Source organism: Sminthopsis crassicaudata, chromosome 3 (assembly GCF_048593235.1).
Source record: "Sminthopsis crassicaudata isolate SCR6 chromosome 3, ASM4859323v1, whole genome shotgun sequence".
NCBI classification, from domain to species: Eukaryota; Metazoa; Chordata; class Mammalia; order Dasyuromorphia; family Dasyuridae; genus Sminthopsis; species Sminthopsis crassicaudata.
The window spans coordinates 566,848,273-566,864,067 of record NC_133619.1 but is presented as its reverse complement, the minus strand read 5'-3'; the positions used below and the strand labels follow the sequence as shown (position 1 = coordinate 566,864,067).

The following is a 15,795-nucleotide window of genomic DNA, read 5'->3' as shown; positions in this document are numbered from 1 at the left end:
TCAGTGTACCAGTTTTCCCATAGCCCCTCCAACATTCATCATTATTTTTTCCTGTCATCTTAGCCAATCTGACAGGTGTATAGTGGTATCTCAGAGTTGTCTTAATTTGCATTTCTCTGATCAATAGTGATTTAGAACACTCTTTCATATGAGTAGAAGTAGTTTCAATTTCATCATCTGAAAATTGTCTCTTCATATCCTTTGACTATATATCAATTGGAGAATGGCTTGATTTCTTACAAATTAGAGTCAGTTCTCTATATATTTTGGAAATGAGGTCTTTATCAGAACCTTTAACTGTAAAAATGTTTTCCCAATTTGTTACTTCCCTTCTAATCTTGTTTGCATTAGTTTTGTTTGTAGAAAAGCTTTTTAATTTGATGTAATCAAAATTTCCTATTTTGTGATCAATAATGATCTCTAGTTCTCCTTTGGTCATAAATTCCTTCCTCCTCCACAAGTCTGAGAGTTAAACCATCCTATGTTTCTCTAATTTATTTATGATCTCGTTCTTTATGCCTAAATCATGGACCCATTTTGATCTTATCTTGGTATGTGGTGTTAAGTATGTGGTATTTCTGCCATACTAATTTCTAGTTTCCCCAGCAGTTTTTGTCAAATAATGAATTCTTATCCCAAAAGTTGGCATCTTTGGGCTTGTCAAACACTAGATTACTGTAGCTGTTCACTATTTTGTCCTGTGAACCTAACCTATTCCACTGATCAACTAGTCTATTTCTTAGCCAATACCAAATGGTTTTGGTGACTGCTGCTTTATAATATAGTTTTAGATCAGGTACAGCTAGGTCACTTTCATTTGATTTTTTTTTTCATTAATTCCCTTGAAATTCTCAACCTTTTGTTCTTCCATATGAATTTTGTTGTTATTTTTTTCTAGGTCATTAAAATAGTTTCTTGGGAGTCTGATTGGTATAGCACTAAATAAATAGATTAGTTAATGGAATATTGTCATCTTTATTATATCCGCTCACCTATCCAAGAACATTTTAATGTCTTTCCAATTATTTAAATCTGACTTTATTTTTGTGGCAAGTGTTCTATAATTTTGCTCATATAATTCCTTACTTTCCTTTGGTAGATAGATCCCCACATATTTTATATTATCGACAATTATTTTGAAATTTGGAATTTCTCTTTGTATCTCCTGCTGTTAGATTTTGTTGGTGATGTATAAAAATACTGAGGGTTTATATGGATTTATTTTGTATCCTGCAACTTTGCTAAAGTTGTGAATTATTTCTAATAGCTTTCTTGTAGAATCTCTGAGGTTCTCTAAGTATACCATCATATCATATGCAAAGAGTGATAGTTTGGTTTCCTCATTACCTATTCTAATTCCTTTAATCTCTTTCTCAACTCTTATTGCCAAGGCTAGCATTTCTAATACAATATTGAATAGTAATGGTGATAGTGGGCAACCTTTATCCCCATTACATATGATACTTACTGACGGTTTTAAATATATGCTACTGACTATTTTAAGGAATAGTCCATTTATTCCTATACTCTCAAGTGTTTTTAGTAGGAATGGATGTTGGATTTTATCAAATGCTTTTTCTGCATTTATTGAGATGATCCTATAATTTTTGTTAATTTGATTATTAATATGGTCAATTATATTAATAGTTTTTCTAATATTAAACCAGCCTTGCATTTCTGGTATAAATCCTACTTGGTCATGGTGTATTATATTGGGGATGATTTTCTGTAGTCTTTTTGCTAATATCTTATTTAAGATTTTAGCATCAATATTCATTAAGGAGATTGGTTTATAGTTTTCTTTCTCAGTTTTCAACCTACCTGGTTTAGGTATCAGTACCATATCTGTTTCATAAAAGAAATTTGGTAGGATTTCTTCATTCCCTATTTTTTCAAATAGTTTATATAACCTTGGGGCTAATTGCTCTTTAAATGTTTGATAGAATTCACATGTAAATCCATCTGGTCCTGGGGATTTTTTCTTAGGGAGTTGATTAATAGCTTGTTCTATTTCTTTTTCTGAAATGGGGCTATTTAAGCAATTTATTTCCTCCTCTGTTAATCTGGGGAGCCTATATTTTTGGAGGTAGTCATCCATTTCACTTAGGTTATTAAATTTACTGGCATAAAGTTGGGCAAAGTAACTCCTTATTATTGCTCTAATTTCCTCTTTGGTGGAAAGTTCCCCCTTTTCATTTTTAAGACTAATAATCTGATCTTCCTCTTTCCTTTTTCTGATCAGATTTACCAAAAGTTTATCTATTTTATTGGTTTTTTTCATAAAACCAACTCTTAGTTTTATTTATTAATTCAATAATTTTTTTTACTTTCAGTATTATTAATTTCTCCTTTTAATTTTAGAATTTCAAGTTTAGTATTTGATTGGGGTTTTTTAATTTGGTCTTTTTCTAGCTTTTTAAGTTGCAAGCCCAATTCATTGATCTTCTCTTTATTTTATTCAAGTAAGCTTCTAAAGATATAAAATTTCCCCTTATTACTGCTTTAGCTGCATCCCACAAATTTTGGTATGATGTCTCATTGTTGTCATTATCTTGAGTGAAATTATTAATTGTGTCTATAATTTACTGTTTCACTCAATCATTCTTTAAGATGAGATTATTTAGTTTCCAATTACTTTTGTTCTATTTACCCCTAACTTTTTATTGAATGTAGTTTTTATTGCATCATGATCTAAAAAGAAAGCATTTACTATTTCTGCCTTCCTACATTTAATTTTGAGATCTTTATGTCCTAATATATGGTCAATTTTTGTATAGGTTCCATGCACTGCTGAGAAGAAAATATACACCTTTCTATCACCATTCAGTTTTCTCCAAAGATCTATCATACCTAATTTTTCTAATATTCTATTTACCTCTTTAATTTCTTATTTGTTTTGTGGTTTGATTTATCTAATTCTGAGAGTGCAAGGTTGAGATATTCCACTATTATAGTTTTGCTGTCTATTTCTTCTTGCAACTCTCTTAACTTCTCCTTTAGGAAGTTAGATGCTATACCACTTGGTGCATATATATTTAGTATTGAAATTGCTTCATTTTCTATGCTACCCTTTAGAAGGATGTAATTTCCTTTCTTATCTCTTTTAATTAGATCAATTTTTGCCTTTGCTTTATCTGAGATAAGGATGGCTACCCCTGTTTCTTTGACTTCACCTGAAGCGTAATAGATTCTGCTTCAGCCTTTTACCTTTACTCTGTATGTATCTCCCTGCTTTAAATGTGTTTCCTGTAAACAACATATTGTAGGGTTCTGACTTTTGATCCAATCTGCTATCCCCCTCCACTTAATGGGAGAGTTCATCCCATTCACATTTACAGTTAAAATGACTAATTCTGTATTTCCTGCCATCATACTATCCCCAGATTATGCTTTTTTTTTTAATGTTATATCAGTAAAATCAAATTATCCATGTGGACTTTATGTATATCCACAACAGAAATACAGTTCTCAAGAGTTCCTTTTACCTTTTTCTACTTCTCTTGAGTCCTGTGGTTGGAGATCAAATTTTTTGTTTAGATCTGTTTTTTTTTTTTCTTAGAAACAAATGAAATTCATCTGTTTCATTAAATGTCCATCTTCTTCCATGGAAGAAAATGCTCAGCTTAGCTGGGTACTTTATTCTTGGTTGCATTCCAAGTTCTTTTGCCTTTTGGAATATCAGATTCCAGGCCCTTTGATCCTTTAATGTGGATGCAGCCAGATCTTGAGTGACCCTTATTGAAGCACTTTGGTATTTGAATTGTTTTTTTCTGGCTGCTTGTAATATTTTTTTCCTTAGTCTGATAGTTCTGAAATTTGGCCACAGTATTCCATGGAGTTTTTTTTTTTTTTTAGGGTCTTTTTCAGAAGGTGTTAGATGAATTCTTTCAATGCCTATTTTCCCTTCTGGTTCTGTTACCTCTGGGCAGTTCTCTTTGATGATTTCCTGTAAAATAGTATCTAGACTTTTTTTTTCCATCATAATTTTCTGGAAATCTAATAATCCTCAGATTATCGCTCCTAGATCTGTTTTCCAGGTCTGTTGTTTTTCCAAGTAGATATGAAATCTTTCTATTTTTTCATTTTTTTGGTTTTGCTTGACTGATTCTTGATGTCTCAAGGAATCATTCATTTCTATTTGTTCAGTTCTGGTTTTTAATGAGTTATTTTCTTCATTAGCTTTTTTTACTTCTTTTTGTATATGTCCAATTGAGTTTTTAAATGAGTTGTTTTGCTCTATGAAATTTTTTTCCATTTCACCAATTTTTTTAGTGAGTTTTCTTTTTCTAATTCACAAATCTTACTTTCCTGGGAGTTCTTTATCTTTTCCAATTCACAAATTCTGTTTCCCTGCACTTCCTGGGAGTTTTACCTTTTCCATTTCACATTTCAGGAAGTTGTTACTCTCTTGCATAGCTTCTCTTTCCTTTCCCCATTTTTCTTCTAGCTTTCTTAAGATTTTTAATAATCTCTTCTAGGAGAGCCTTTTGTGTTGGGGACCAACAATTGTCTGGAGACTGTCTGCTATTAGTCTCCTCGGGGTTGAAAACTTGCTCTATTTCTGTATAGAAGCTATCAATCGTCCTTTTAATTTTTTTACTCATTTTTTAAAGACTATAGGGTCTGCCTTCAGTGCCGGGAGGTTACCAGCTTCCTCTGCAGATCAGGGATAGGTGTATGGATGTCTGCCTACCAGCTACAAAGACTGGTGAGGTGCATGAGTGCTCTGGGAAATAGTTCCCCAAAGGAAGTGACTCTGGCCTGCAAGGCTAAGCTGGCGTCCTCTGTGAGGATTAAAGACTACCCTGAGGCAAGAGACTGAGCAGTGAAAGTGTCACTACCCCAATCCAAAGCCTGCTGTGGGGCTGTGGGTATTACCAGCTGACCAGCAAATAGCCCTGCACAGACCAGAAGTGTCTCTCCCCAGAAGCACAGTTGGGCTATAGAAGTTCTTTTGCCCCAGGCTGAGCCCCTCACTGTGCAGATTGGAGACTGCCCCAGGCTGCACCCCCATGCCATGTAGATTTACAGCTGCCCTGGCTGTGCTTCAGCTTATAGCTGCACAGTTGCGCTGGTCTATGCTGAGTCACTTCTGGTTTTTTGGGGGTGGGGTACAATCAGATCCTATTAGGTTCTGGCGTTTTTAGAGTACCTTGTACCTCTGACTCTAATTTCTCTGCCGGTCCACTGCTTTACAATTGAGGCAAAGCAGTCCGCCTATGGCAGAGTCATTTCCACTACTTTTCTAGCCACAGAGGCTACCACAGTCTTTCCTATCTCCTTGCCTGCTACTGGTCTGTTCCTGCCCCTCAGGACAAACTTTTTCTAGATTATCTTCGGCTGGTAAATCGTTGTATCTTTAATCTTTGTGAATTTCACCAGTCAAGCGCTATTTTTGAGGCTGAATTCAAAGATTGGTAGTGAGGGTATGAGAGGAGCTTACAGAGTCGAGTGTGCCTTTTCCACCATCCTGGCTCCACCCAGTAGACTCATTCTTTTTAACAAAGATATCAAAGGTGGGCGGAGGTTGAGTTAGTGGGGGTAGAAAAATTCAGTACCTGAAAGTCACTTTAGTGGAGGTGTTAAATTTCACTGAAACTTGCACATTCTTGATATGTCCAAATGTTACTGATAGTATTTGTGATCAATTTGATGGATTTAGGTGTAACTAAAAATTTAATAGAAAACAAAAATAAAAAAGGTGCAAATGGCTTATTAGATAACCTCATTAAGTAATATGTAATCCTTCTCTTCATCTGAGTTGTGGCATGTTTTTATTTGTCTGGACAAGAATAAGCACCCAATGACAATAGTGTTCTGATGGAGCTGATAAAAGACCCAATAAGAGATTCAGTGATTTTGATTTGGTGTACAATCCTATCTGACCATGAAGTCTAATGATAGCATTATTCTTTGCCCAGTCATCTTAAGAAGAGAGAGCTGAAAAGAAGAGTAAAGTGATTCTGCAATTAAGATGGTATGTAAAACTGTAGTATATGCTTATTAAAAGTTCTGATAAATAAACTTTGCCACTAATAAAGTCTTATGTTAGTAGTGGTTCAAACAAGGAAGAAAGTACAAGTTCCTTTGACTCCTAGTCAGCTAAAGTAAATGTTGAATAACCAGAGTCAGAAGACAGAAGCATTATGAATTAGAATATGGTATCAATTTTATGTCAAAGCAGTGAATCCCAGAGTCCTTTTTTCTGATCTTGATGGCAGTTGGAGGGGTCAGCAGAACCTGGAATGGCCCTTTCCAGGTAGGCTGGTGCTGGTTTGCTCCAAGTTCTTGATATAGATTTTGTCACTAGTTTGGAAGTCATGTAATGAAAAGTTCAAAAGACCAATCTGTACTACTCGTGGATTTCTCCAGTCTGTATTTTAGCTTTAAGATGTAAGAGGAAAAATTAGCAATGACCTTGCTAATAGATGTCAGAAACCTTCTTTTTAACCATGGTATCCCAATAGCATGGCAGACTCTAAAAGCACAGCAGGAGTTTGTGTAAACAATTGTACTTTGTCTATCATTAAGACAGCATACTTGAATAAGCATGATAACTTAACAACCTGGATGCCGAAGTTAGCAACCCAGCAACTTACACTTCAGGCTTTCACCAAGAGATTAAATTAAAAAGAAAAAGAAAACTCTGCAAGATAGTTTGTGTCATTTCAGTCTTAGCCATATTGAGATTACAGAGACAAAGTAAGATGATCAAAGAAAGAAAACCTTTTTCCTGGCTTGTAAGAATTTGTGGCATTATAAATGAATCAGATTCCAAATTATATCTGCTAAAACCATTTTAGTAGATTTTAAAGGTTTGGAAATTAAGAAAATTGAAGATAAATCATTAAGGAGTTTGGATATATATATATATATATATATATATTTTTTTTTTTTTTAAGATTGCAGGGAAGAATTCCTGGGATTTTGGATAATTCCAAGAGCTCCCTCCCTTCTCTTTGTCCTATCCAATAAGGCACTTATCAGAAACTTTACATATGCTGAAATATCTTTGTAAGTTTTAGGGTGCCACTCTATATTATTTGTTTTAAGGAAAAATATGAATTAAATCATGTGAAAGTTTTAGAAGTAAATAGCACCTAGATCAAACCCTTACTCACTGAAGATTGATAAACCTGTTGTTTTAGGTGAATAGTTTGCAAGTGATCCCAAAGTAAAGAAAGGCTTGCATTTTAAAATTTGTCAGGAACTTAATAGCCACTTCTTATTAATTCTTTGACCATGAAAAAGAGAAAAGCTTGTTTAAATCAGAGAGCTACTTAAAAATGAGCAAAATTTAATTAAGGAATGGAAAGGGCAATCTAAAATGAAGAGGGTCCATGAAGAGGGACTGCCTAGCCCATGGATAAATATTCACAATAGCAGGAAGAGAGAGAGGTGACAAGGAATTAGGAATGCCTTTTGGGAAGGGAAAGTAGAACTTTTAAAGCTTTATACAAGATTATTTAGTTAAATCAGAAGAAAAAAAGAACGCAGAAACAATGTATTTGTAAGCGCTTAGGAACATAAAAAGGCAACAGTATTGCAATTAATTATTGTATAAATTTTCATGCTACATTACAAAGAAAAATTCTATGGAATAAAGATGTTATTTATATAGTTTGGGACATGATTAGGAAACATAACCAAAGACTATTTTGGGGGGACATTCTCCAATCTAGGATTTTGTGAGCTCCAAAACACTGGTATGGAAATCTGAGACTGTCACTTCCAGCCTTTCCCCCTCTTTCTTACAGGGCTGAAATTGAAAAGCCTTGGAAAAGAGTGGGTAGGTTTAGGTTATGAACATGAAAGGAATGGATTTAACTCTTTGGGTGACATTTGAAAGAAAATAAATAAAAGTTTATGAAAAGGTAAAAGTGCTACCACAAACCTTTAAAAGCTAATTGGTACCTATAGACTAAATTTTAAAGCATAATTAGCTAATAACCCTGAAAAATGGAAATTTTGATTTTGTGGTTCTAAGTACAGATTTGATTTGATTGAGATTTACCATGTAACTAAATTATGATGTGGTGAAATATGTTCTATTAATTGTAGCATCAAATAATATACACACACACACACACACACAACCTGCAAAAAATCAGAGAAACCTGACAAACTCAGGTCTCCCAAATTTATTAGCTGTGTGATCTTAAGTAAGTTATCCTATCTCTATTCACCTCAGCTTCCTGATCTGTACAGAGGAAATAATAATGGTACCTATTTCTTAGGGTTGTTGTGGGGATCAAATGATATAATATGATTATGAAGTGCTTTGCCCAGTGTTTGGCATATGGTAAGCACTATGTAAATGTTGACTATTGTTATTATTTTTACTATTTCTTTAATTGAATTTAATAGCTCCACACTTAACTTTATAGGAGATTTTACATGTGATTACTCTAAAATGACAAAGGTGATAAAATGAACAATTTTTAGGTAAGATAATTTGGAAATGTATTGGGTTGAATTGACACCATCTGACTGGTATTAAGAATTGTTTCATGTTTTAAACACATAATATTAGGTATTATTATTGTGTTCCTAAAATTTTTTCTTATGTTGTAAAATCTGTGGTATCAGAAATGTTAGACAAATAACTTCCCTTTTAAACTGGATGCTTTTAGGTTACACATTGAGCTATTGAAAGAATATGATAAAATAGATATTTGAAATTGTTCATCATTTAATGGGATATATTTTGTTTTAAAACTGATGATGATGATGATAATTTGCGATTTGGGGGGAAAGTTGCATAAACCCTCTAAGATATCTTTATCTGTGAGATCTCTTGAAATTTTTTTATTCATGAAGAGTCATAAGATGTTATTAGCTCCACTGTCCACAGTTGCAAAATCTAAAGTACTAAAGTTTGAGAATATAGCACTAAGAAACATCATTTCTGTACACTAATATAGTCAAGTACTTGCTGTGTTCTGAATCCCTATAATATGGTTAGTTTTAATTTATAAGCAAAGGGTAAATGCTGTATAATTATTAGGGAATCATGAGAAACTAATAATATTCAAGCTTTAAGTTATGATTAATAAAATTTTGCTATGTGAGGTAAAAACTCTTGGAAATATAATTTACCATTGTTCTGAGTGTTGATTACAGGGATAGTTGTCTGAGTTGTCATTAAACCAATAATAGAAAATGGCATGTGTTGTATGTAGTCTTTAAGAACTGCTACAGTGAAAAAAAAAAATTGAGAGGTGTATCCTGATAGGAGCCTCTTCACTTAATTTCCCCATTGTGCTATTTCCTTTCTGAAAAGGAAATTTCCCCATCTGCTATCTTGTAAATAATGTGGAGTTTTACTATTTAATTGGTTGTCAAATATGATTCATGCCTAGAATCAAAGAGTTAATGGAATTTTTCCCATTACAGTATGTCAGTGTGTCCTTGAAGGGATGAATCTTAACATTTTTACAACATACAATTAAAAATTCCTTTTCCTGTCACAATAAATTTCTATAATTAGGGCAGGTGAATAGTAGAAGTTTTGTAAATACAAAATTAAATCAAATAATTAATAGATTGATACTGGCACAATTCTGAGTTACTATAATAGTATGTAAAGTATGGAAAATCTTACAATTTTAATCTGTATTCAGAGTCCAATTATAAGATATCCTCCTAAAGGGGGAATTAGACAAAGTAACAAGAAAAAACATATAATATATAAACGTTTTCTGATTAAATTAAATAATAAAATATGAGAAAACAACAAGACTAGATTGTTTTCTCTAAAAATTATATACATACATAAATGATTAGCTTCAAAATGTTTTGTTTTCTTTTTTTATGGCAATCGGGGTTAAGTGATTTGCCCAGGGTCACACAACAAATATTTGTGTAAATATCTGAGGCTATATTTGAACTCAAGTAAGTCTTCTTGACTTCAGGGTCAGTACCTTCCAAATGTTTCTAATGGGAAATTTAGGCTTCATGTTTTAATAATAAGTTCTTAAAATTAGATTAAAGATTTTACATGTAAAGAGATTGAAATCATTTTCTGTTGTTCACAGAACCAGAACCATAAGGTTTGAGCTGGCTTTCATTATATAAACTAGTTATTGGAAAACTAAATTTAAGAGATTTTACTAAATTGTGGTAAGGCTTGTTACTAGAAGATTTTAGCAGAATTATCTAGAAATTTCTGCAATGAACTTGAGAAGCAAACCCTTTTTAGAACTGCCCTGAGAATAAGGCCTATTCTAAAATATGCAAGAGAAAATATTTCCAAGGACCAAACAATTACAAGGGACATTTAGGATTGAAGCCAAGATGAAATGACTAAATGGATATTAGGAACTATCACTAGGATACAAAGAGACTTGATATTAGTTACATCGATATTTTTGCATTATTTCAACTTTTTGTATCATGATGTTTATGCTGAATTTTCTTGGTTATCTTGGTGACATGTAAATCTCCACTCTTAAAATTAATCCTCTATGAGCCATCCAAGTAGTTTGATCTGGAGCCTAACTTATGTAATTCTGATTATGAATATATGAAAAACCTTATAGATTTGGCTTATAGATAAATGATCTGCTAGAAGAGTAGAATGGCCCATTCTTCATGAATCAAAAGAAAGGATTATGGAAACTAACTAAGCCTGACAGTTTATGATTCAGTCCTGGATCTAGCTTTCTATTCAAGTATGGGTCCAGTACAATTTCTGTCTTATGAGAAAATTTTACTCAAATATGGAAACTGTGAGAAAACCTTAATGTATTGTTTGAACCTATCCCTAACTGGCTAGGAAGTTGGACCTTTCAATCTGTTGCTTGGAGACATTTAACTAGGACCAGATCCAAAGATCCATGCAAGGAGTATTCTGATAACTATTTATCTTAGGCACCCCTTATGTCTTATCTAAAAACTGGTCAAACTGGTCCTTGTCTTATCTGAAAACTGGTCAATCAGTTATCGTTTCTTGTTTCTTTGATTAAATGCAGATGCTTGCAAGAAGGAAAATGGGACACATCTTTTTCTGACTTGAGGTAATTGCACCTCTTCATTCATTCTCATCCTCATTCAGAAAGCCTCTTTAGAACTCAGAATGCCTAAACATGTATCCTAGGTTATTGGTTTTTTTTTTGTTTTTTTTTTTTAAGCATAAAAATCTATCTCCCCCTATATTTGGAGTCAATGACAAGTTGAGGAAGCCTACTCCGAATTTATTATGCAATTGGCATGGATTGCTCAATAAATTAATGTGCTCAGAAGCTCAAACATTTGTTTCCTTAGTTATTTTAGATTTCATCTGTTCCATAATGGTGAGAGACCATGGGAGTGCCTACTGCAATTCCTCATGAAAGAGGAATCACCCAATTTTAAATCAAGATCAGGATTTTGTAGAGGGGTTTACAAAAGGTCATTACAGGGCTTTTCAGCCATATCCCCAAGAGGAGAGCAGTCATGGCGAAGATCTAGTGAACTTAGAAAGTGACCAGAGTAAGACTTAGAAAGTGACCAGAGTAAGAACAAAGAGCTTCTCTAAAGTCACTTTTTCTTTGCTCAATAAAGTCATTTCAAATCTAGTAAATTTCTGATTTGAAAACGCTTGATATTGAGATTTCAACCTCATTGGATATCACAAATGGAGGCTCTAATGCTAAATCACATGCCTTTTCCACTAAAAAGGAGCAAGCTGTTGCTGGAGTGTCTGCTATGTAGAATGATATGCCACGGGGCAAGGAAAGCGACCAAAGGAATTAAGGACCCCAGGGGCCATCCCTTTTTGCTCATCTACGTAAAGAGAAAAAGGCTTACTGTAATTTTAAAGTCCCAAGGCTAAAGCCAATAGTGACGCTCTCTTGAGGTCTGCAAGGGCAGTCAGGTGTCCTTGTTCAATCCACAAAGGTCTGAAACAGTCTTGGGTTAAAGGTAAAAGTTTAGCAATTTCATCAAAGAATGAAATCTATTGACAAGATAATGTTGCAAGGCATGGAGCTGCTTCTTGTCTTTGGGGCAAAGAGCTGTGGAAGAATTTTTACTCCAGTGGGAGAGCCTGTAGACAAAAGATGCTTGATCAGTAGGAAGCGCCATTGTACCTTTGATCTGGACTCTGCGGCCTCGGGCATGCTGCTGGAGGAGGCGGTTGTCTTGCAGATCTCCACACTGGCTGCAGCTAGCGAGAGATCACTTACTACTGAACCACAATGGACCTATCAGAAAAGACAATTGTGCTGACTTTTTAGGAGTTACTATGAATGTCTTAGGAGTTTTCTCTGTTTGGGGGCTTCTGAGAGTCTTTTTCTCTCTTCTGTATTTTCTGCGGGGTTGGCTTCTATCCTGACAAGATGTTATTTCTAGAACGTTTAGGGGAATTGGGGACCCTGTTACCTGCGCTTGTGGAAACCTAGACATTAATTACATAAAAGTTATATTCGGAGATTTCTCAGAGGGAGCGAGGCAGTGGCAATAATGAGCTGAAAGGGAAATTGATTTCTTTTGGAGGAGGTCCCCTGAATCCCTGGCTACCGGTAGGACATGTTTTCCTTCAAAACCCCATAGACTTCACTTAAACTCACGCGATTTAAAAATCGTTTTCAGACACTTCTTTCCCCGTCCTTCCCTTTCTTAGTCAAACAGTCACTTCACTTTGTGAGATGCTTCCATCCTAGAAACGCCAGGTTGGTCTGAATCACCTGTCCAGGTATTTCTTCTAGCCCCGTGATTCTCAATCACTTCTTTTACCCACTCCCTTTGTATTAACTTCCTTACCTGTAAGATGAAGGGGCAGGATTAAAAGGGTTTTTTCAGCTCAGAATCTGCGAACTAGTGCCATCCTATCTCCTCTCTGTTCTAAGGACCCCCCCACCCACCCCGGTCCGTTTCCTTGACGTAGTTTTTTGGGGCTCCTTCGGCCAACACGCCCCTTCCCTCTTCCCAGGGGAGTCCCAGGGCGTCCGCTTCTGGAAGGATCTCCGTAGCAGTTCAACACGAGCGAGGCGCCGTGCTAGGAGCAGGGGATACAAAAAAAAGAGGGAAAAGACAATTCTTGTGGCAAATGTTACTGAATAAAATTCTCCTGATTTTTCCAATACGGCTTGTGGGGCGTCGGGCTTAGGAAATGAAGGAAAAAAATTGTTAAAAAGTAGGGAAGAGCCGGGGTCACCTGTGCGAATGGTCTCATCCCCTCGCGAGGTGGGGGGAGGTTTATGTGTAGGTGGTGAGGTAGCAGGGGGCTGTAAATGCAGCGAGATACAGTACAAAAAGCAGGGCCCCGTACGCTACCAGAGAAATCCCGTTCATAGTATGATTAATGGGAAGATGTTAGGACCTCAAGGTATTCTCCCCGGGAAGCCCCTCCCTGAGGCGGCCTCTGGGGTGGAGCCCTGAGGGCGGATGGCGCGCGCACCCCGGGCCAACCGCCGCGCGCCGGAGGATCCCGGCATACACCACTTTCTCTTCCTAGCGGGGGAATATAATTCTCGCTCAGAGCCGGGCATGTCGGGGATTGTAGTTCTCCGTCTTCCCTCCGGCGTGCTAGAAGGAAAAGCCGTTGGTCCCAGCTCCATTTTATGCAAATAAGCTGCAGCCCCGAGGCGACTAGGGGGAGTGGGAGGTTGCTCTGGTGTGTCACCCTAGGAACCCGCGCTCGACGCAGCCCTAGCCACGGGCAGTAGCATTTCCATCCGGGTGTCACATGGGAAGGAGCCCTTTCCCAGCTCGTGCCCCTCCTAGATTCCATCCTCCCCCTCTCTCCCGCCCCCGCCCCACCCCCACCTCGCTACCGGCCCCACGCCTCCCCTAGCGTTCAGAGGCGTCACGGAACGTGCCCCCCCTCCTCCTTTTCCCCTTCCCTGGCTCTCCCTCCCTCTCTCACCCTTCCCCCCCAACCCCAGCCCTCCCCCTCCCGCGCCGGAGACTCGCCGCCGCCGCAGCAGGAGGAGTAGCCGCCGCTGGAGCAGCGCAGAGCCATGGCCGAAAACGCCGGCTTGGAGAACCATCGCATTAAGAGCTTCAAGAATAAGGGCCGCGATGTGGAAGTGAGTGTCGCGCCGCCGGCGGCGGCCGAGGGGTTGGGGCCTGACCGCTCGCGGCGGGCGGTGGAGCTGGTTTTCGCCGGTTTGCGGTGTGGAGTTGGCCGCCGAAGCCGCCGCCGTCTCCCTCTCCTCGCCGGGAGGCGACGGCGGCGAGGCAGGGAAGAACGCGGGCCGGCTGCGAGGAAGCGGAGCGAGGGTGGGTGGGTGGAGTGGTCGAAGCCGCCCCGACCCAGCTTCCTCTCTTCACCTCGCCGAAGCACCGGCCGGCGAGGGAGACGGGGAAGAGGCTTGGGGGGTTTTCTCCTCCGTCATGCGGGCGCGGCCTGGTGGAGGCGATCGAGGAATGTTCGGCTGCGAGGCGTCGCCGGAGGCCGGCCGGCGAGAGCGAGCGGGGGATGCCGTCGCCTCCTCTTCGCTTACCCCGGCGGGCTCCCCGCTCCTGCCGAGCCGCCTCGGCCCCGCACGCCAGCCGAGCGCAGGAGAGGCCGGCTTCTGGCTGCGCTGGGGGAGCGGCTCCACATGGGCTCGGGCTCCTCGCGGCCCCTTCAGCCCGGGGGGAGCAGCGAGGGCCCGGGTGGGGGACAGCGGCCCGAGCCGGGGCTCGGCCGGGGCCAAGGCCCGGTAACTGACTCGCGCCTGGCGAAGGATGGGGGCGGCAGGGAGACGCTGGGACCATTTTCCTCGCCCCCCTGCCAGCCGTGAGACATTCTTTCTGCTCGCAATCCCCTCTCACTTGGCATTTGGACAATAGTTTGTGATCTATTGTGTTCTTGCTCGGGGAGGAAAAAAGGGAGGGTGTCCTTTCCATGCCTTCCGCCGCGTTTCCTTCACATTCTTGGAGTGTATGAGGTGTGCATGACACGATGGAGCATTTCTGGAAAGTATTTTTATTGAAATGTCGTCAAGGCATTTCTACCCTTTCACCTCTGGCTCCAACCACAAAGTAGTGTGTGTGTGTGTGTGAGTGTGTGTGTGTGTGTGTGTGTGTGTGTGTGTGTGTGTGTGTGTGTAAACATTCAATGTGGTTCCTAGCTGGGCTGCCATTGTTTCATTAAGGTGACATGAGCAGGTACTACTACCAAACTCGGCTCATCCTAAGCAGCGCTAGGGGTCTCCATGCAGCTGTAGAAAGCGTGGAAGTAAAATGTACCCATGGTCGAGGTCTATGTACGTGGACATTACAAATGTGTACGTTACACACAAGCACACATGGGGTGGGTATATAGTGTTTTGAATCCACAGCCTCCTCACTTTCATCCCCAACGGCTTTTGGAGGACGTGATTTGTAGGTTTGAAATAACATGCTATGGATTCTGTGTACTGCAAATTAAAATTGATCCAAGTAATTTTACTATAAAGGAAAACTCACGATTATTTAAACAGACACATAGTAGTTATCCAAAGCCCCAAGTTACACTGACAATATCTGGAAGCATGTCAGAACATTGCTGTGGAGCTTTCATTTCATGAAGGAGAAAACCGAGTTTTCTTTGTGGGTCCTAACCTTTACTGTATTTCCCATCACAAGACATCTGTCCTGAATCTTAAGACCCATTAAAAAATGAAGTTCTGAAAGCAGGAAATTGCTTTTTCCTGGCCTGCTCAGTGATTGAGCTTTGGGTTCAGTGAAGGATTATTTGCAACATAGGCCTTCCACCTGCTGCAGCCTTCCTATAGTAGAAAATGTAAAAAAGTAAAATTGTTCCCCTGGGAGGTAGGGTAAACTTCTCTTGCTCCCTAGAATGCTTGGGCAGAGTTTTGTCTTTTATGGTTTTTTTCCCTTCCT

The 15,795-nt window shown here is 38.7% G+C and overlaps 1 protein-coding gene across 1 annotated transcript in view; it reads left to right on the top strand.

Annotated features, from left to right (window-relative positions):
- The first annotated feature begins 13,665 nt into the window (after nucleotides 1-13,665).
- KPNA3 (karyopherin subunit alpha 3) overlaps nucleotides 13,666-15,795 on the top strand; it is an 84,938-nt gene continuing 82,808 nt past the window's right edge. The window contains exon 1 of the mRNA XM_074304767.1: nucleotides 13,666-14,012. Within this exon, the coding sequence (XP_074160868.1) occupies nucleotides 13,944-14,012 (69 nt within the window). The 5' untranslated portion in view covers nucleotides 13,666-13,943. The remainder of the gene's footprint in view (nucleotides 14,013-15,795) is intronic.